The 22,653-nt window shown below is 34.5% G+C and overlaps 2 protein-coding genes and 1 pseudogene across 3 annotated transcripts; all 3 read left to right on the plus strand.

The window, feature by feature from the left end:
- The first annotated feature begins 449 nt into the window (after nucleotides 1-449).
- On the plus strand, nucleotides 450-2,549 carry LOC106347012 (protein NUCLEAR FUSION DEFECTIVE 4). The gene is made up of 3 exons (XM_013786502.3): nucleotides 450-832; nucleotides 994-1,811; nucleotides 1,906-2,549. Exons 1-3 carry the CDS (start codon nucleotides 494-496, stop codon nucleotides 2,366-2,368), a joined length of 1,620 nt encoding a protein of 539 aa, XP_013641956.1. The 5' UTR covers nucleotides 450-493; the 3' UTR covers nucleotides 2,369-2,549.
- A 12,946-nt stretch (nucleotides 2,550-15,495) lies between these two features.
- Nucleotides 15,496-16,589, plus strand: LOC106347011 (protein transport protein Sec61 subunit gamma-1). Of its 2 annotated transcripts, none has more exons than XM_022703952.2 (3): nucleotides 15,496-15,706; nucleotides 15,797-15,950; nucleotides 16,379-16,589. In XM_022703952.2, the coding sequence occupies exons 1-2, from the start codon at nucleotides 15,613-15,615 to the stop codon at nucleotides 15,910-15,912; spliced, it is 210 nt and encodes a 69-aa protein (XP_022559673.1). In that variant the 5' UTR covers nucleotides 15,496-15,612; the 3' UTR covers nucleotides 15,913-15,950; nucleotides 16,379-16,589. The 2 variants fall into 2 exon arrangements, with proteins under 2 accessions (XP_022559673.1, XP_013641955.1); XM_013786501.3 differs by having other exon boundaries at nucleotides 15,521-15,706; nucleotides 15,797-15,912.
- Nucleotides 16,590-21,082: 4,493 nt separating this feature from the next.
- LOC106347010 lies at nucleotides 21,083-22,432 on the plus strand (annotated as a pseudogene).
- Nucleotides 22,433-22,653: the final 221 nt, after the last annotated feature.

Below are 22,653 nucleotides of genomic sequence, written 5' to 3' on the forward strand. Positions count from 1 at the left end.
AAACCAGACGTTAAAGAGTTCGTTACAGAGGCAATTTTGGGTTAAAACAGAAACCGTACAGTTTGTTTCTTTGCTATGACCATCCACATAAATAATGTTTGAAACATAGACATAGCGTGCAATTACTTTATTTTTATTATATGTAATAACTCTTAACTTCTTATAAAAAATGTTAAATAATTTAATTCTTTTTTATATTTTGTATGTTAAATGAAAATAAAAATAAAAAAAACTACCGCTACATATTTTTTAAGACATAAATTTTTTATTGTATTTTTCAATAGTTAATATAATATTATAGAAAAAGTTAATTAATTTATTAACTCATAGTTCATTTGCGGTCGATCCAATAATCCATTGGGAAGTTGTCTGGTCCACCGTCCCGGTCGGGTTTAAAACACTTCGGAACTTTGGATATTTTCGCACTCTATTTAAATTTATAAAAGTTTATTCCAAATGATTAATTCATTAGATAAAATCAAGCCCATTGACTATGGCTTTGTGGCGTCAGAAACTGGAGACTCTAACCAACGACCGATGGCTGGTGTTCGTGTGTGCCATGTGGATCCAGTCCGTCGCCGGCGTCGGTTATTTATTCGGTGGCTCAATGTCCCCGGCGATCAAGACTTCCCTTGGTTACAACCAGAAACAGATCGGTCTTCTCGGCGTCGCTAAGAACCTCGGCGACGCTATCGGATTCGTCTCCGGTGCTTTATCGGACGTATCACCGTCTTGGACGGTTCTACTCGTCGGTGCTGCTCAGAATTTCGTCGGCTACGGTGTTGTCTGGCTCGTCGTCACCGGTCAATTGCCTAATCTTCCTCTTTGGATTGTGAGATGAATTTTTCAATTCGTATTTTGTATACATGATTTCTTTTTATTACATGATGTATAACTAACATCCGAACAAGACTCCTGTTTTTTTGTTTTTTTTATGCTTTCTTTTATGTTTTTTTTTTTTAATGTTTTCTTACATAAGTTTTGTTAATGCAGTTGTTCGTAGCTATTTTCGTGGGAACGAATGGAGAAACCTACTACAATACAGCATCCTTAGTCTCATGCATTCATAACTTCCCAGAGAGCCGTGGTCCTGTTGTTGGAATCTTGAAAGGGTTCTCTGGCTTGAGCGGAGCAATCTTGACTCAGGTTTACTTGATGTTCAACCCCTCTCATGACTCTTCTGTTATCCTCATGGTTGCTCTTGGACCACCACTGGTTGTTCTTGCTCTACTATTTGTTGTTAGACCCGTGGAAAGAAGTTGCAGAGCGAGCTCGCGGTCTGATGATTTACGTTTCTTGGCTATTTACGGCTTCTGTGTTGTCCTCGCAGTGTATCTATTAGGAGTGTTGGTACTCCGGAGTCTCGTAGATATAACTCAAACAGTTACCACAGCCTCTGGAGCTATTCTTGTCGTTTTGATGGTTGCTCCGGTTCTTGTCCCTTCTGCATCGGTTTTCCTCTTAGGTATTAATAACGCCGCCTTGGCAAAGACCGGAGAAGAAACCACCAGTGTGGATCTGAATGAGATTAAAACTTTGATTGAGAGGAGTGACATATCGCCGGAAAAAAGAAGAGCCCCGTGCATAGGAGAAGATTTCACATTGTTACAGGCTTTGGGACAATTCGACTTCTGGCTTATATTTATGTCTCTGGTTCTAGGTGTAGGTTCGGGGATAACAGTTATAGACAATCTTGGTCAGATCTGTTATTCCCTTGCCTATAGCAACGCCAAAGTATTCGTCTCACTAATCAGCATCTCCATTTTTCTTGGCCGTGTTGCTGGTGGTTACTTCTCTGAGCTAATCATAAGGTACCATTTCACTTAGACATTCATACATAAACGTTTATAGTCAAATTGTTTTTTTTTTACTGAAAATAATCAGCACTTTCTTCGTCTTTACAAGAAAACTCTCACTTCCAAGAACAATGGCAATGTCTGCAGTTCAGGCGATAATGTCGTTAGGGCTAATCTACTATGCCATAGACTGGCCTGGGAAGATCTATGTAGTCACCATTGTAATAGGAATGGGTTATGGCGCTCATTGGGCAATCGCTCCTGCTTCAGTCTCTGACATTTTTGGACTAAAATGCTTCGGTTCTCTCTACAATTTCCAGATTACAGCATTGCCTATTGGGTCGTTTGTGTTCTCAGGTGTGATTGCAAGTAACATATATGACTACTACGCCAGGAAGCAAGCCGGGACCTCCCCAGAGACTGAGTCACTTACTTGCACAGGATCAGTGTGTTATTCGGTTACGTGTGGTCTCATGTCCGTGGTGTGTTTAATGGCTATGCTGCTGAGTCTGAGTGTTGTTTATAGGACAAGGACGTTTTACTTGAGACTTCATCGAGTGTCCAAGACTTGAAGATAATGTGGACTGTGGACCTTTTTAACGTGCCAAATGTTGTTCTCTTGGCCTTTTGTAAGAAATATGTTAGCAATTCTACAATTTGGTTTAAATTCGACAAAATCTTACTAGAGTCCACTTGTAATGTTAAAAAGATTACCCTAAAGAGTTAGTAATGTACACGTTTTATTTTTTTCTACCGTCTAGAGCATCTCGAAAAGACATTTTATTAACTTCAAATATGATGTTTGCTCTAAAAAAAAACTTCAAAATAGTTTTAAATAGTGAAATTTTACACGTTTTATTTTTTTCTACCGTCTAGAGCATCTCGAAAAGACATTTTATTAACTTCAAATATGATGTTTGCTCTAAAAAAAAACTTCAAAATAGTTTTAAATAGTGAAACTTCAAAATAGTTTTAAATAGTGAAACTTCATATTTGAAGTGTTCATTTGCATTTTGATATTTATGTGTATTATTAAATATTTTTTGTTTATCGTTTTAATTCTTTAAAATTTTCTATCTGATAAATATTTCAAATTTGTTTTCATAAATTAAAATGTAACACATAAAATTAAATAAAAACTTTAAAATAAGATTTAAAATATTTTAAAACTAGATTAAGAAACACTAGTTGATCTTATATGAGAACATTACGCAAATACTTTTATAGTGTAATGTGATATTTTGTGTGTAGTTTAATATAGAAAAATTCCATAGGATATCATTTTTTAAGTTTTTGTCATAAAAATAGCCCTTAATGAAAAAATGACAAAAACAAGTTTTATTAAAAGGTAAAAATAGCCCTTAACGTATTTTTACCCTATGGTTAACTAATATAGACTTAGGGTTTAGAGTTAAGAGGTGTGGTTTTGGGGATATGGTTTCAACTTTTAAAAAATAAAAAATAAATATTAAAAATTTCAAAATAAAAAAGGTTATTTTTGTGAAAAAAACTTAAAAATGGCTATTTGAGAAAATTGTCCTTTAATATATTAACAAAGTTAAGATCTGCACCTTTCGCGGAAATAACCTTCTATATATAACATTATTTTTTGTATTATTATTATTTATTTTGCGTTATACTATAAAAAATAATAAATATTTATTGAAAATTTGATAAATCAGTAACTATTATATAGAGTAAAATATTCACTCTTGTTTATTACAGTCATTTTTGGTAAATAAATCAAAATCAATTAATTTATCTATTTTATATGAGAAAATTGTCAAAAATACCACATTCATAGTATCACTTTTCAAGTTTACACTAACCAATTTTACCAATCACTTTTAATAAAGGGTAAAAAACATTTATAATCCTTGGGTTAACTAATCTAGATTTATGGTTTAGATTTGAGGGGTGGAGTTAGGATTTTTGAAATGTGAAATTTAGTATTTTAGTGACTATAAAAATAAATACTTAAAAAATTTGAAAAAATTAAAAAATAGTTTCAAGCATAATTTTCGATTTTCAAAAAGAAATTTTGAAAAAAAAAATAAAATCAAAAGTTATTTTTATAAAAATTTTGAATTTGAAAAATTATTATTCGAAAACATAAAATAAAATTTCTTTTATTTTTTTATTTAAATAATTATTTATTATATATATAGAGAACAAAGGTATGTCTTTTTCCAATTAACGAAGAATATATTTTTGAAAATATTCTTTTAGTGGTGATAAAGATGAATAATGATATCATGAATGTGGTAAACATGAAAATTTCTCTTTTATATGGTAGATAAATAAATTTAAATGATATTAATATAGAAATATAGTATACTTTTAATATGACTAACTATTAAATGAGGTTTCATACTCATATCGTAAGAGTCATGTGGTTTTATGATATTTGTAGGGAAAATTACCAAAAATGACATAAAACTTGATTTTAAATGAATCCTGCCAAAACCAAAAAAACGCATTTTCTTAGAAAAACCACAAAACGCATTTTTCCACCAAAACAACAAAAACGCATTTCGCACCAAAATCGAAAAACCGTATTTTTTCGCCAAAATTACAAAAACACATTTTTCCGCCAAAATAATAAAAACATATTTTTCTGCCTAAACCGTGAAACATAATTTCCGCCAAAACCGTAAAACACATTTCCCCGCCATCACAAAAACGCATTTACGTAAACAGTAAAAAATATATTTTCCAGGAATTACATTTTCCAGCAAAAAATGGCAAACACATTTTCCGCCTTAACTATAAAACGTATTTTCCCGCCAAACCATAAAATTCATTTTCCCGCCAAACTGTAAAAATGCATTTTCTCGCCAAAATTTAAAACCATAAAACGCATATTCCCGCCAAAACCGTGAAAACATATTTTCCCAGCAAAACTGTGAAAACATTTTTTCCGCCAAATCAACCAAAATGCATTTTCTGTCAAAATCGCAAAATCATTTTCTTACCAAAACAAAAGTATATAAGTCATTTGTTTATTAAAATCATCTACATTAAATAGAAATGAGAAAAATAGAAATGAATAGTCTAGAACAATATCCAGATGGATCATTTGGGTCATTTGGATGAATCATTTGGATAAATCATCTAGACGAAGATGAGAGATGTACAAATGAACAGGCATCTGCTAAGTATTACTGGAGTTCAAATCTTTTTTTTTTGGGGTCAAACTAGAGTTCAAAACTAATATTAAGAAATTTCCCTAAGATAACAAAAATTCTTCGACCTATATTCTTACACACTTAAGTCCACAATTTATCTCAACATTCAAATGCTGTCTAGATCTCCCCGAACGCTTAAATGGCCTTATAACATAGTCTAACTTCATGAAAATCGGTGTGGAAAACAAGTGTGTAACATGTAAATCGATTCTGAAAATGATTAAAGTTAGAATTGTGAAAGTAGGAGCCAAAATTTTTAAACAAATATCTCCACCTAAATAATCTATAGACAGAAAATATCTTTCAACTGTTAGGAAAGAAAATAAAATCTTTCTTTATGTGAGAATGGTCCACACTCCTTGATTCACACTTATCTTTCTTATTTTTTAAACATTCAAAACAATAATACCCAAACGGCAATAAAAAAAGCACCTCCATCAGTAAAAAAAATTATGTAAGTTTCTAAAATAAATAAAAATAAAAATATTATAATTTTTTTTTATTTTTTATTTTCTTAAAACCAATGAAATCATTTATCATTTTTTTTAAAGCTAAAAGTTTAAGACTTTTACACACTTTCTCTCCTAATTTTTTTTTAAAAATCTCTAGGACTCCTCCTAAGTCATAGGACAAACAAAATCCAAAACATTTTGCTATTAATTGGAGACTTAAAACAAGGTCTTCGTTCAAAGTATTGTCTTCATCAAACAAAGAAGGAAATAAAATGCAGACGTAAAAAATGATTTACTTCTATTTTGGATATTGGATATGCATGGAAATAATTTGAAATTGAGGATATAAGTTTGACCTAGCACATTTGTGGATTTTAGGAAAATACAAACTGGCATACCAGTTTTGTACTAATCCTTGACGTGTTCATCACTGTGCGGTGACGTTCTATATAAAGTTTATCTTGAGGTTTCTTACATTACATACAAATATATATATTTGATAATCCGTCATCTAGTAATTTGAAGCTGCTCGTTCTGATTCTCTCCACACAGAGGTAAACATTTACCTTCCGGTACTCAACATCATCTTCTCTATGTATTATTTTGCTATCTGCACTTTTGACTTTGTGTTTTTTAACTCGTATTATGAACGGGCAATTTGGCATAAATTATCTGATTTAGATTATACATTTTAATGAGTTTGATTGTGGAGAAACAATAGATTTGTTTATTCTTCACAAATTGAAATGATTTTCATAGTCAAAAACTTTATCTAAATACTGAGGATTCGATCTTGACTCTTGAGTTGTTTGTTATTACTTTTAAGAAGTTTGTTATTAATCTAAGACTTCAATATCTGAACATCTAAGGTTTAATACATGTTAAGGAAACATATAATTGAGAGGAACAAATAGAGCTTTGGATCTAACTGCTTGATATTTAACAAACTTTGGCAGAAAAAGCATCTATACAAATATCTTTTATGCTTTGAGATCGCATTTTCTGTTAAAGAGTTTAGGATCAATGTTTGGCAAAGCTATTCTTGGTCTATGTTTAAGAATTATTCATGAATTGAAACTTATAGTCTCTGTGTTTGCAGGAATTGAACTAAAAGACCTAAAAGGATATATTTTGAGGATATATTTTGAGGAAGAAATGTTGCAATCGGAAGGCCTTAGAAACGCAGCTAGAGTAAATAAAGAGGCCGCTATGGAGTGCTACAAAGCGGGCAGGTTTGGTAGAGCCAAAGATAAAGCATACGTCGCTAGTTATTTCTTTCCCGAGCTTCCTGGTCTTCGCCGTCTCAATGCCGTTCTTCAGGTGCTGATCGGGTATGATAAGAAATTCAACGGTAGTGTTGACTGGTACGCTGTTTTAGGGGCTTACCCGACCGAGGATGTTCCAACAATCCAGAAACGTTACAGAAAACTGTTTCTGGACATGACCATGGACGATGGCGAGTCTCTCGTTGGCACTTATAAAGCAAACAAGATATTTTCTGACTCCTGGAAATTCTTGTGCAATGAAAAGGGCAAGAAACTTTATGACATGAGGCGCCGTGACCAGCTTCAATTAAGAGAGCGACAGCTCCGGAGCTCGTTATTTGTTCCCGTGGTTTTGTCGGCACCTAAACCGAACATGTCTAATGAACAGATGGTACAACCTCCTCCTCCATCATTCAGAGTTAGCGGAGGAGAAAGAAAACGAAAGGCGTCTTCATCAACAACTGTCCCTCATGTCAACAAGGGAAGAAAAAAACAGTGAAGACCAATTCTCTCAAGAAATCCCGTTTTCTTTCTAGACTTGATATAATAAACTACAATGAAGCTGAGTTAGTATCAGTGTGATACTGATTCAGTGACTTTATCTCTGCCTTTTATTTCGTTTTCAAAAGTTGATAGATGTTCCTAGGAACATGATTGTATCTTGAAGCAATGTTATCTTTTAGGAATGAGACTTTGATTTTACCTTATATCATTTTGAAAGTAGTTTCTCCATCAAAGTAGAAATAGTAATAACATTTGCATTACATAAGGCTTGGCTGGTTTTGCTGTTAGCACCCGCAAATACTGTATTTGCGGGTGGTAGTGGTTGTTAACGTTTTGTAACAATCACAAAACACTATAAATCACTTTAAATCGTTTTAAACTTATTAAAATCAACAGTTGGTTTCCGCTACGTAATATTGAAAATGAAATATTCAAAAAATAAATATTAAGATATTATAAATGAAATGTATATAAATACATTTTATATTTTAGCTTATATCCACTAACATTATTATTATTTTGCATTATAAAAACTTTAAACCAAAAATATTCACTATAATTTTTAAACAATAATATATATACATATAGAAACCAATTTTTTTTTTGAAAGTCTAATATAAATCTTCATAATTGTTTTTGAAATTATAACTTTCATCTAAACTAAAAATAAAAAATAAAAACATAATAATATTATTAATTATATTAAATTAAGAATTTTATTTTTATCATAATAATTTGTTTTGACATATTTATAACGTTATAATGTGTTAATTTTGACAATTTATTGTTAAACTATTGCATCATCTCATAATCAACCAGTCATAAGTATTTCGCAAACGCATCAATTCTTAACTGTTGTACCAATCGTACAACTTAATAACGCTTGAAACCACATCTATCCACATCTGCAAACTCCCACAACCATATCCAAAATTGGCATTCAACCATCCAGACCCTTAATTTATCCAGATAACGATATATACTTGACTAGTAATTTTTTATTAAAAAACTAAGATTTTTATTTGATTTTTATTTAATGTTAATAGAATAATTTGGCAAAACTAGTAACTCCAACATATAATACAAATAATAATATTAAATACGTTAGAACAAAGAATTGCTAAGATAAGCTAGAGAGTAGGCACATAGATTAAGAAAATATTACATGCTTTGTAAACCACCGTATGAATATACTCTTTAACTCCGATCAAAATCTCATGTCCCAAAATCCAGATACTTAGGGGCTGATTGGCAAGTGCTCTAGATGTTGTTGACAGCCATCTCTATTTTAAAAGTTATTTTGTAAAGCAATCATGCTTTAACTTTTAAAAAATAAATCTAAGGCAAAAAAAAATTAGAAAAAGAGATATCTTAACTCTAGAAGTCTATTTATCTACGGCTTTTATTTAGTGCTTTCAATGTATTTGAAAATATTTCTATAGCAAACAAATTAAAACCATGGCCAAAATACTCACAACAAATAATTTCTAAAGCGTAAAATCTAAAACTATAGAACCAACCAATCATCCTCTTAGGAATTGAAATATAAAAAATGGAAAGCTGAATTATCCAAAAAAAAAAACGGAAAGCATAAACAGAAAGATGGAGAACAACAAAAACATCATGCCCAACCACCAACCACCGCCACAGACGGCGACATTCAACCCAGTTTCACAGGAAGTGAACGAGCAGTTAAAGAATTTATCGTACCAGCAGATGCTGTGGAGAATTCAGTACTCATCAGCTTCCTTCGGCTTGGATTAAGAAAATTATGAAATCAGATCGCAATGTCCATATGATATCCGCCAAGACTACGATGGTGTTTGCCAAGACTTGCGAGATGTTCATAGTTGATTTAACGATGCACTCATGGCTCCAATACCGACGAGAAAAAACGCTGTACACTTCATAAATCGTATCTCCGCCATGGTGGCACACACATTCGCCTTTGATTTCCATCTCGGCGTCGTCCCCAAAGCTGAATCTCTCGATGCTGATCCGGCTTACATGGAAATGCCTCATCCCAAAGTGGCATGCAGTCAGGCCCGTCTCAATCATTTGCTAGGCCATGCGCAATTTATGAAAAAATACATATAATCTGCAAAAAATATTAGGGCCAATTTTTTGCAGAGGACCCTAAATCTTAACTAAAATTTACAAAAACATTATGGACCATATGCAAATGTGCATTGGGCACATGCCAGGAGACGGGCCTGCATGCAGTATTATTACCCAGTGGTAATGGATGGAAGTGGAATGTACGAGCCATAGTTGGGGCCGAGTCCTTGGCTGGCGGTTAATGGTGGTGACGGGAGGATGGGGGTGGCGAAAGCGACGAAAATTGAAATGTATGGATTTTGGTTTTAGGGTTTTTGTAGCTGTTTTTGTTGGGAATTTGAATTTTCTTTTGGAGTTTATTTCTTTCATGTAAATATGGTTTGACACAAATCAAAATAAAATATGTTTACTATTATGAATCAGATTGTGGATGGCTCATAACCAAGATATTATGATTTGTAATCTTTTTATTTATCTATGACGGTGTAATCTCCTATATAAGGAACCTCTATGTTATGAATAAAGACAAACTTTTCCATTACTTTTACAACACGTTATCAGCACGAAACTCTAAAATCTCTAAGCTAAGAAACCAAAAGAACAAAACCCTAAAACCCTAACCCTAGCCGGCGAACCGACGAACCCTAATCCGATCGCGCCTCTTGTTCTCGCGTCTGTTCCAGCTCGCGTCCCCGTCTCAGCTTCAGACGATCTCAGCCCGATCTCAGCCTCAGCCCGCATCCCGGACAGCTCGCGTTCCCGATCAGACGTCCGCAAGCCGATAGCGATTGGCGCGCAAGCATACCGTTCGCGTTCCCGACGATCAAGGCGTACCCGATCAGCTCGTGTCTAGCTCGCCCATAGCTCGCGTTCATTCCCGTTTGTGTTGCAGCTCGCGGTTCATAATCTTTGGTGGTCCAGTTTCAACAATCATCTAAGTTAAAGGTAATTCGAAACCTAAGAACCTATAATCGAATTTGGATTGATTGATAAAGAATGAAACCCTAAAACCATAATCTTTATGAATCAAAACCATAGGGTAATATATCAAAAATCCTAATTGAGTAAATCGAAGCTCTAAAAGTTCGATACTCCAAACCCTATATCATGTTCCTACATGATTAAAACCCCAAATCGGTTTTTACAAGTTAAAATCCGATAAACCCTAACCCTATATCTATAAACCCTAAATAAAATATGTATCAGAATTAATTATACTATAATTATCAAATCACATATTAAAACCCTAATCGAATATTTTGAAATCAAAACTGTTTTCGGTTTTGATCATTGAGGTTTTAAATCTGATTGAATCTGATGCTATGTTGCTAGAATTGTTTGACCGTTAAATTGATAGATTTATTTTCTCGTCCTGCTTGGTTAATTGTTCATCTGATTTAAAATTGTTTAAACTGACTAGCCTGTTAAAACATTGATTGAATCCGATAGGTTGCTACCTTGCTTTGCTTATATAATCTGATAGGTTGATAGATTGATTGAGGTTTACTTGTTTAAAATCCGAATGATCTGATTGCATGATTCTTGAGGTTTAATATCATCTGCTAGGATTGATAGTTTTGTAATCTGATCTGTTTTAAATAGAAACCCTAAATAATCCATATGATAGGTTATATTGATCTGATTTGGATGTCTTTGAGAATCGAGAATCCGTATGCTAGGTTGATAGATTCATGATAAAATCTAATGTCTTGAGGTTTAAAATTGTATGCTAAGTTCGATTAAATTGATTGATCTGATTATATGTTTTTGAGGTTTGATAAATTCGGATACTAGATAAATTATTTACACATGGTTTATGCTAAATACCAATCAACCTTGAAACTGATTCATTGAAATTCATGCTTGAAATCTATATTCTAGTATTGCTAAAATCAGCCTTGAAACTGATTCATTGAAATTCATGTTTGAAATCTATATTCTAGTATTACTAAAATCAGCTTTGAAACTGATTGAGTGATTAATAAATCTTTTTACTAGTCTTGATAAAATCCATTGATTGTTAAACCCTAATTTCATGATTAATTGAATCCGTTTTTGCTAGTCTTGATAAACCATAATATTATGAGCACATAGAAATATTATTGCTGAGACTTGCTAGAAATTGACTGATTGATTAAATGCCTTTAAGATTGATAGTCTCATTGTCCTCACAAGATTGAAATCCGAATTGATCGTTTTTAAGAGTAAGGCCGCATAAAAATTATACATAAATATTGAGTGATATATGATTTGAGATGTCGAAAATCAACCTGGATTTTGTTGCCCTAAATCTCTCTGGAGATAATTATTTACGGTGGACATTGGATACAAAGATTATCCTAAAGTCAAAAAGACTTGGTGAATGTATCATAGATGGCAATAATGCCAATGAGAAAGATTGATACAGGGCAATATTAATTATTAGCCATCATCTTATTAAGAGTCTCAAAGATCAGTATCTGACTATAGAGAATCCTCTAGACCTTTGGACAGAGTTAAAAATCGAGATATGATCACCAAAGAACGGTGTTATTATCAAAGGCCCTATTTGATTGGAGGAATCCCAGAATCCAGGACTATAAGTCTGTGGATGAGTCTATTGCTAGCTGGACATAATAATGGATTACTGATGAGAAACAGTGAATTGAGATCTCCTGGATTAACTCCATTACCTGATACCAATAAGGCCGCAGAAAAAAAAAAGGTAACTACGTTCAGAATGATAGACCACACGGCCATGACCGTGGAGGGTGGAAAGGACGTGGCCATGGCCACTATAACACATTTGGCCGTGGAAATCACTATGGCAGAGGCCGTGGGTATCAACCCAATTTGAGCCATGGTCAAGGCAGTGGCTGTGGTATATCCTTTAAACCACAAAGCTCGACCAAATCAGTGTGCCATAGATGTGGAATGGGGAACCATTGGGCTAAGATATGAAGGACTCCCAAAGAGAGTCTGAAAGGGAAGAATCCTGAAACCCACTTGGTCTATAAAGATGGTGAAAAGAATCAAGTTGATAATCTGATTTCGGCATCAAACTTGTGTGATTGCTTTGCTTGTATGCTTTCTCTGATTTTTATCTCCTTGAATTTATTTCTATTACATTGTCTGCTTAGATTAAATGAATAAATGATTTTTCTATATGAGTACACTGAAAAACGCCAATATAAGTACTAAAACAGGTATCGTTAGTCTGAAAGAAGACTATGACTAGGCTAATATATTATTGCCTAAGGGTATGCATCTAGAAATCAGTGATGCCTTATATTCACCCAGCTCTAAAAGCAAGAGCAGCCTATTGAGTTTTAAAGATATAAGAATGAATAGTTTCCATATTGAAACAATGGGCGAAGGAAACAAAGAGTTCCTTCAGATATATGTATAAAATCGCCCAAGGCCATAATAAGTCTTAAACATTATACCTGCATTATCTACTGACCTAGACTATGCATAGATCAGTATGATAGAGGCTAAAAGCCTGCGAAAATATACACTTTATGGAACGACCGGATTGGCCATATGGGTCCAAACATGATGCAAAAATTGATATTCAAAAGACACACATTAAAAGATAAGAAGAGTTATCCCAAAGAATCTCACGTGTGTAGCATGTACACAAGGGAAACTCATTAGGCCATCACCAGTGAAACGACTACGAGCCCCTTTTTCATAATAAAGACTATATGTCTAGATAATACTGGTGAATACATGTCCCAAGCGTTTAAATGATTATGGTATGTCCATGGGGGTAAGTGTGGACAATTCTGTGATACATGTCCATACCAAGAATGGCTTGGCCGAAATCTTTTAAAACGCAAATAGTTGATTGATAGACCATAACTTATGAGGTCAAAACTCCCATTCACAGCTTGGGCCACACGAAATTTACATGCACCTAAGTTAATACGCATCAGGCCATTTAGTGAGCATAGATATCCCCTATCACAATTATTAACGGGTCAAGAGCCAGACATACCCCATCATAAGACATTTGGATGTGCTGTCTATGTACTAATTCCTCCACCACAGAGAACTAAGATGGGACCTCAAAAGGAGGATGAGAATATATGTTGGATATGATTCTCCCACAATAATAAAGTACTTTGAGCCAACTATGGGTGATTATATTTGAGGCCAGGTACACAGATTATTTTAAGACCAGGAGGAGAAAAATAATAAAGCTGGTAAAAGAATGGTAAAATAAATAGAATGGAATCAACCATCAATGTCTTGGCAAGATCCTTGGATTAAAGAATGTGAAATAGATGTCCAAAGATTATACATTTACAAAGCTAGCTAATCAAATGCCAGACACATTTGCTGACCCGAAAAAGAATGACTATGCCATATATAAACCAGATTGTAAAGCACCAACGAATTTGATGTCCAAGAGACACAGTCAAATTGCTACAGAGTCTAGACAACGTATGAAACGTGGTAGACCAATAGGTTCCAAAAGATAAGAATCCTCGGAAACAAAAGAAAGGTGCAGAGAATGATAGTCAAAATCCAAATCCGAGGTTACTAAGGAAACCATCCCAGACATGGAGATAAGACCGGCCGGCTCTAAGGTACAGGTACTAAACAATGTAGCTTGGGACGCCAAGCTGCAAAGTATTAAAGGTCCTGATAATAATGAATCTCAATCGATTATATCATGTCTGGAACATAATGGAACCAATAAGGAATGTCGACATAAGATGATTTATTTGCATACACGGTAGCACTTGAATTTATGAATAGGAGCGAGGATCATGAACCCACGTCAATATAAGAGTGCACACTCGTAGAACAGATTGGATTGAATGGAAACGTGAGGTTAAATAGTTTAAAGAAGAAAGGCGTATTTGGCCATATGATTAAGACGCCATATGATGTTAAAACCAGTGGATATAAATGGGTCTTGTGAGGAATAGAAATCGTGAGATATAAAGCTGATGTTGCACAAGGATTCTCACAAAGACCAGTAATAGATTATGAGGAGACATACTTCTATGTGGTGGATGCAACTACTTTTAGATTTCTCATAAGTCTAGCTATATAAGAGAGAGCAAGTTGATGTAGTGACTGCATATTTATATGGTCCACTGGATAATGAAAGTACTAGAGGGTATTGAGCTGAAAGTACAACAAGTTCTCGAGAACAATATTGATAATCATCAAAGTATATGATCTGAATATCCTAGGAACCTCTGGATACAATTTCCCAAACAGTTGAATATCTCAAGAAAGAGTTTGAGATGAAAGATCTTGGAAAACAAAGTTTTGTTTGGGATTACAGCTTGAGTACATTAACAATGAAATCATTGTGCATCAAATAGTATATACAGAAAATGGTACTCAAGAGATTTAATATGGACCAGTCTCACCCATTATCTAGTACATGGGCGTGAGATCACTTGTTTTGGACACTGATCCATTCAGTCCAAAGGTGGACGATAAAGAAGTCCATTTAGTCCTGAGATAGACGATGCAGAAGTCTTGTTTTAGACACTGATCTGATTGGTCCATAAGAAGGACGATGAAAAAATCCTTTGATTTTGGTTTATTTTATAAGCCCAAAGAGGAGTTATTTGGTTTTGTTGATTTGTTTTTCAGACAGGTTATGTTTTACACATGGTGGTACACGCATATCACAGCAACATCATCCAAGATTTTGTGTGTGTATTTGAGGTCGATGACTCAATATGTTCGATCAGATTGTGGCATGGCCGATGGTAAAGAAGAACCAACTATCATGTTCGAGGACAAAGCATATTATGCCCAAGATCTTCATCACCCACGGATTGCAGAAAATTGGAGAGGTCCAACCTTCAGTAATGTCCAAATCAGAGGAAGTAATGTGTGTTGTACTCTTTTTCCTTCACCATGGTTTTGTCCCAATTGGGTTTTCCTGGTAAGGTTTTAATGAGGCAACATTAAAGCACATTACAAGTTCTAAATTGTTATCGCATCAAAGGGGTAGTGTTATGAATCAGATTGTGGATGGCTCATAACCAAGAGATTATATTATGATTTGTAATCTTTTCATTTATCTATGGCGGTGTAATCTCCTATATAAAGAACTTCTATGTTATGAATAAAGATAGACTTTTCCGTTACTTTTACGGTATCTACTCATTTGTTTGTTTTTAAAAAGAGATGAAAGCTAGCATTAATGGATATGGGCCCACAAATAATAAAAGCCCAATACTAAATCTGAAATGTCAGCTGACGCGGCAATTATGTCCACCTGTTATTGTTCCTAGCGTTGTGATTGGTTATCAGAAACTCTGTGACGTTTCTTTCAAAGGAAGCACAAAAAGAGCTGTGAGATTGAGATTGAGAGATCATCGAAAGCAAAGCCATGGACGCCATTGATTCCGTCGTGGATCCTCTCAGAGACTTCGCTAAGGATAGCATTCGTCTCGTTAAGCGTTGTCACAAACCAGATCGCAAAGGTACCATACTTTTGATTCTTCATGATATCTTGCTAGATCTGTGTGTTTGGCTTTCTGACGATGGTTTTGATTTTGCGGTTGTTTTTGTAGAATTCACGAAAGTTGCTGTTCGTACAGCGATTGGGTTCGTTGTGATGGGATTCGTTGGCTTCTTTGTGAAGCTCATCTTTATTCCAATCAACAACATAATCGTCGGTGCCACTTAGTTATGTGAATGATGATGATTTTCCTATTCATCACAATAGTTAAGTTGATTGGATCAGAGCATTAGTCCTTGTTTGTGTTTCATTGTCCCATCATGCCTCTCCTGTGATTGATTTATAAAAAGGGTTTGATCAGATTGAAAATTAGCATGAGATTACGAATGTGAGAAACCTACTTGTAATTCTTTCAGTTGCTACTTTTGTGAAAATTTTAATTTTTTATATTTTGGTTTCTATCATTTTGTTCTGATTTCGGTTTGGAGAAAGCTTATATATGGTGTTGGTAAATTCAGTTTCTGAGTCTGAAGCACTTCAAATTCAATAAGAAATTGATAAATTAGATAGAAACCCTAGTTGTTTGGTTGTGAGGAAGAAATTTTTGTTTTCAGTACCTGATGATGTGAAAACTGTTGTTTGGTTTTACTTTGGGAACTACTCTTCTAAGTCTTTTTGTTTGGTGTGTTTTCAGGGAGCAAAGAACAAAATGGGAGAAAGGCAAAAACTAGTTTTGAGAAATGAAAGCTAGAGCTTTGCTGTTTTCAACAATTCGCACGTTATGTTTATGTAATCGTATTCATTTGTTTCTTTCTCTTTTTTTTTTCTTTCATTTTGTTCACGACTGAAAAACTGGACTCATCTTGAATGTAGATCAAACTAATTTAGAAACTTGTGGCGGAGGATTTCATTGAGACGCCACTATAATAATCCCAAACATATTTATAAAGAAATAAAACCAAACAGGTTCGATGGATACAAAAAAAAAAGTTATAGCCAGCACGTCGGTTTAAAGGTTAGATGCACTGCATCAGGTCTCCCCGGGTAGGAGAAGATTCTTCCCTGAATCTGGAACCTCATTGTCACCACGGAACAAAGACATGCACTTAACACTGAAGACATTGGATGTATTGATACGAGGGGGAAGTTGTACCCGATACGCCATTGGCATTTATGCGTTCCAAAACCTACACATGACCTATCTTTCGCAATATGAGCTTATTATACTCATGTGAAGGAATTCTATCCTTCGTCATTACGACTCAAACCTGATCACCAGGCTGAAAGAGTAACTCACATTTGCGCTTGTGTGCTCATTCCTTATAGGCGAGGGCCGAAGTCTCCAAGTTCCGACCAACCAATTTATGCACCTCCTGGAGCGAGGTGACAAAGTCGGTAGTACCTACATGAAGACGAGTTAAGTCTTGTCTTTACTATGATTTCCGATTGGATCAACCAGCAGAGCCTGTTCGTGATTCGTTTTTCCAAATACTAATTTTTGGATCTAACGAAATGTAGATTGTTTTACTATGCTTTTAGAGTGTTTTTCTTTTTTTTCTATTTAACTTATAATTAACTTTATTAAAGTAAAGCACAATGAGACGCAAATGTAGTCCTACCATATAATTATGCGTTAAGCCATTTTAAACACTAAATATAGAATGCGTATCGTTCATACTCAGCGAACTAAACCAAAGTTGATCCCACATGCAATTATGTTCATTGCAGTCCTTGCAAGCAAACCTTTTTGTGTATAATTAATTTATTCTACTTAAGAAAAGAGTTTGAAGAAAAGATGATGATGGCATGCAAATGGTACAGTGTGGGAACAAAATGCGACACTCATTATCAACCAAACTCGTCGACCCTTCAAAGAAAATAAAAAGAGAATATATTTTTATTAGAAGAAAAAATCATTTTATTTCAGCTTCTCACATTTCTGGTGGTCGTGAAAAGGATGAGTCTTCCACCTACTCCAATCTGCGATTTTCATCCTTCAAATCTTATCCACATGCAATCCTTAATCTGGTCATTTTCATCTAGTTTTATGGCAATCAATTTAACAAATATCTTTTATTGTTATCATCTATTTATTATTAGAAAACGAATATATATACATATATATTGTAATCATTTTCATGTGCTTAGCTTATTGGTAACTTGTTTTCCAAAACTCTTTTTTCCACTGCTCGTCTCTCAACTTGGACTATGCGTGTTTTAGATAAGGATTATGAAATTTACGATTTAATAAAAGTTGGTTCCAGACTTAAATATACTAACTTACAAAGGTATTCTACAAATGTGGTTTGCTCAACTAGTTAGAGGGGTCTTAAAGTTCACCGGATCTGATTACTATTAGAAGCTGGTCTTTGGTCCATACAGTACATATTAAAGGTCCAGAATTTCTTGCTTACATAAAAAAACTAACAAATGTATCATAAATCTGATTTAAAAAGTTTTAAGTGTACTACAATCTTGGAATTCCTTCTATTTGATAGTTAAAAGATCAAGTTATAGTCTGATGCTAGTAATTATTTAAGTATGCTATATTTAGCATTATACATTTATAATCTTGAAGTTTATGTCCTAATCCATAGGTTTAGACTATTTGAACCCTTAACGCTGACTAATATATTTACATTTTATAAGACATAAATATAGGGATATTATATTCCATATTCTTATCTGAAGAGATAACATTTCTTGAAGGTTGATATTGTTTTCTTAGTCTACATCCATATGTAATGATTAAGATGCCCTTTTCTACAAATTCACTCCAAAACTAGATAATTGTTGGGGGAAAAACGACAAATGAAAACGTGTTTAGTAACTTCGCTTACAATTAAACCATATGTGTTCGTATGTGACGGCCACATGATTTATGGTCTTCCGTACTTATGTCTCCCTCTCAGTCTTTGCTTATTGATATCTCCCTCTGCATTAAGCTAAATCGGGTTGTAAAATTTTGACCAAATTAAGTCAGTCTCTACATATTCTGAAATAAACCGAAATAAGGATGGTTGCATATTCTCATTGTTTAGGTTCTGAACGGCTTTGACAGTTGTGAGTCTTAAAACCCACACTAGATATTTTAGAATATTATTTGTAAATTAGAGAACAAGATCTTTTGGGTAATATTATCCTTAGAATAAAATAGATTTGTATAATGATATTAACGAGTTTACAAGTGTTTTTGAATAAAATAAGACTAGTCTAATGAAGAACAAGATCTAAAACAAGTTCGAAGCGTTGAGGGAACTAAAGCTCGAGGTAAAGTGTTAATGCAGTGATGCCAGAGTAAAATGCATAAATAAACAAGACACAAGTTTTTCTCTTTTTGAATTCACTAGAACAAGAAAGTCTTACACCAATCTTTTCTATTACAAGAATTCTTTAGGATTACCCCAATCCTAAGCTAAAATTCATCCTAGAACCTAGACTTTTGTTTATCATAATCTTTCCGACCCGAGCTAAACTCCCCCTGAATCTAGACTTCAATCTTCCAACTCTTCGGAAGTACTTCACCAACTATGTCAGCACCTAGCGCAGTGCAGTGACACCAAAGGCTTGATTACACAAGCACAAAACAGTGATCTCTCGATTTTTTCTTTTTCCAGAGACTGATCTCTTCATAGAGGCACGTCCTCCATGTATACATAACCAGAACTTGTTCTTCAAGTTTTTCCAAAAGCAATTTAAGCGACTTTTCTTTTTTTCCCAAAGAATAACTCTCTTGTATTTTTCTCTTCAAGTAATATCCATTACACTTAATGTAAATCTTCCAATAAACATATTGTTTCTTCTCCAGGCTTAACAAACCTACGGACATCACAACATACGAACTTCAACCAAGCCCATCTTCATGACACACGCATGTACTACCTCATGCAGTACTTCACGAACTGATACAAAATATACATCTTCATAAAGGTGATTATATAGGTGTGTAAGCGGGAATGAATATGTCTGTGTCCCCCTCTTTTCCGTTCTCCTCCCCTTATTATACACTATTTATAATCGTTAGCCTCCTCCGATATCTTCTCCCTTTTCTTGTTGCTCGATTCTTAATTTCGAAACTGCATCCATCCTCGTTAGCACAAATATCGGTACTGTTGAAACAAAATTGAGCTGATTCTATGTCCCAGTCTCGCCGACATCGAGCTTCCAAAAGCATAAATGATCTTGACCTCCTTACCTGTGGCCGACTCAAAATACAACTCCACGAATATTGCAACTTGCCTAGGAAGTTCGTTGGTTCGATTTCGCGGAGTAAAGCCGTGATTCGTTATTCCTCTATGCGACCTCACTTGTTATAGAGGTCAACTCAGAACGATGTGTTTCTGGGGATACACTAATGTAAAATTTGTGCCAAAATAAAGCATTATAGGTTTTGCATCAAATTGGATAAATAATCTTAGAGTTGATTCTGTTTTTTTTTAATGTGATGACCCGAAATAAAAAATGATAAGATCTTTTATTTTGCATATTCATAAGCAACCATATAAAACTTCATCTTTGGTATATAAAATATAAACTATTTAGCCATTAAATACGAAGTTTACAATCAATCTTACAAATGTTTAAAATATATAACACTTCTTTTAACATTTAATAATGAAAAATTCTTAATCTAAAATTATATTTTCTTACATGAATTCAATTCAAATTTTATTTATCATCATCTACTTATCATATACTATTATCTATGTATAAAATATATTAATAGTTAAAATCTAATATGTATAGTAAAATTATCTTTAATTTGGACATTTTTTTTTTACTTTTTTACAACAAGATATATTTTAAATTTAAGAACTAAAATTTTCTGTATCTATGTATAAATTATTGTTTTAAACTATTGTAAATGATGCTAAAATAAAAAGAATTCTTAACAGCTTGCTAGATACATTATAAATAAACAAAAAGATTCCGATTTTATATAGGAAATAATCTCTGAGATTACTGTTTACATATTTAATGTTATCAAAAAAATATTTTGTTTTTTGTAAACTATGTTATCACAATATATTCACCATTCAATATATGAAGCAAGAACATTGCCAGTAATGGGATGGGATGAAGAACAGACAAATAGCTTGGTTTAACAAATACATTCGAAACTGTTTGATTTATTCATATATTCATTAACTTGGTATTTAATTATTTATACACAAAACAAGGTCTGGTTGATAGTTTGGAAGATAGTTAAAAATATCAGTATTTATAATTTCTCGCGTTTAATCACTATCCACCTTAATCTTAATTACACACTCACCGTTTGATCCTGATTTTTCGATAGACGTTAAAGCCAAAAAAAAAAGTAACGAGAAAGAAAGAGCCACGAGGGCACAAGGCCTTGACGCCAAAAAAAAAAAACAGTTTTATTTAATAATCACGAGCGTGTTTCTGTGTATAAATGTAACGCACATCTTCTTCTTCCTCCTTCTCTGGCATCTTTCTCTCCACTCTCAAGATTAACATTAACCAACAAAAGAAACAAATCCTCTCATCTTCGTTCTCCTCCAACGATTTTTATCATTTCCGATGACGCATCTCAACAAAAAACCCAGGTTAGAGAAGAACCTCACGGTCAACCACATCGACGACTTACCTGACGATCTCGTCTTCTCTATCCTCCGCAAACTCAGTTCCTCCGCTTCTTGTCCCGCCGATTTCTTCAACGTTCTCATCACGTAAGTCAGTCAGGCCTTTTCCTTAAGCCACCCGATTCTTTATTTTGATGAACTCTCTTTTGTCGTTTCAGATGCAAGAGACTGAATCGACTGGGTTTGCATCCTCTGGTTTTATCCAGAGCGGGAACTCAAACTCTGTATTAATGCTGGAAACATTGACGCTTGCTACGCTCTCGGAATGGTTCGTCTTCAATCTTCCCTCTCTCTCTCTCTCTGGTGTTGATTTTTTGTTTTTTTTTTTTGCGCAGATCCGATTTTACTGTCTTCAAAACCCAGTGAGCGGCGCTTCTTTAATGGCCAGAGCGGCGATTAAGTCTCACGCGCCGGCGCTTTACTCGTTGTCGGTGATTCAGTTTAACGGGAGCGGCGGTAACAAATCCGACAAGAATCTACGCGCCGGAGTCGCTCTCTGCGCGCGTTCCGCTTACCTCGGCCACGTCGACGCGCTCCGAGAGCTCGGTCACTGCCTGCAAGACGGTTACGGCGTTCCTCGCGACGTCGCCGAAGGTCGTCGGCTTTTGATTCAAGCGAACGCGAGGGAGCTCGCGGGTTCTCTACGCTCTTACCTCTCTCTCAAATCCGGGGACGAGACGCTAACCGAACTCAACGGATTACCGGTTCATGAGATTCGTCCAGTAAACCGGTTTTTGAAGGATTGGTTTGATTCGGGTCGGGTTGTTTTGGCGGAGGGGTTGAGGATGTGTTCTCACGGCGGTTGCGGAAGGCCGGAGACTAGGTCGCATGAATTCCGGCGATGTTCGGTCTGTGGGAAAGTGAACTACTGTTCGAGAGGATGTCAGGCGTTAGATTGGAGAGTGAAGCATAAGATGGAATGTGCCCCGTTAGATCTGTGGGTTGGGGCTGCGGCGATCGGCGTAGGTGACGAGGACGTTGATGCTGTGGAAGTTGAGAATCATGCTGCTCGATAACTGCTCTGCCTCTTTTTTTAGTTTTTAAATCTTAAATCAGAAAATGTCTAATTTTGCCAGCAGTCTGTCTCTGTAACCTTTTGACTTTTTTTTTTGGTTATTGATAATCGATCATCTTTTCATGTTTTTTTTTTTGTTCTTTATCTTACTTTACTAATATGCCTAAAATAACATTTATGATCATAATTAACATTTTATTTTCAAACTATATAAAAATATATTAGATTCTCACCATTATATTTTGTACAAAATTAAATTTTATGAAACAAAAATATTAGATTTTGGCTTTTGTTTATTTGTAAACCAATTTAATTTTTATTTTTATGATAAATTAACACAAAATTGTT

The sequence above is a fragment of the Brassica napus genome, chromosome C2, assembly GCF_020379485.1.
Source record: "Brassica napus cultivar Da-Ae chromosome C2, Da-Ae, whole genome shotgun sequence".
Lineage (NCBI taxonomy): Eukaryota > Viridiplantae > Streptophyta > Magnoliopsida > Brassicales > Brassicaceae > Brassica > Brassica napus.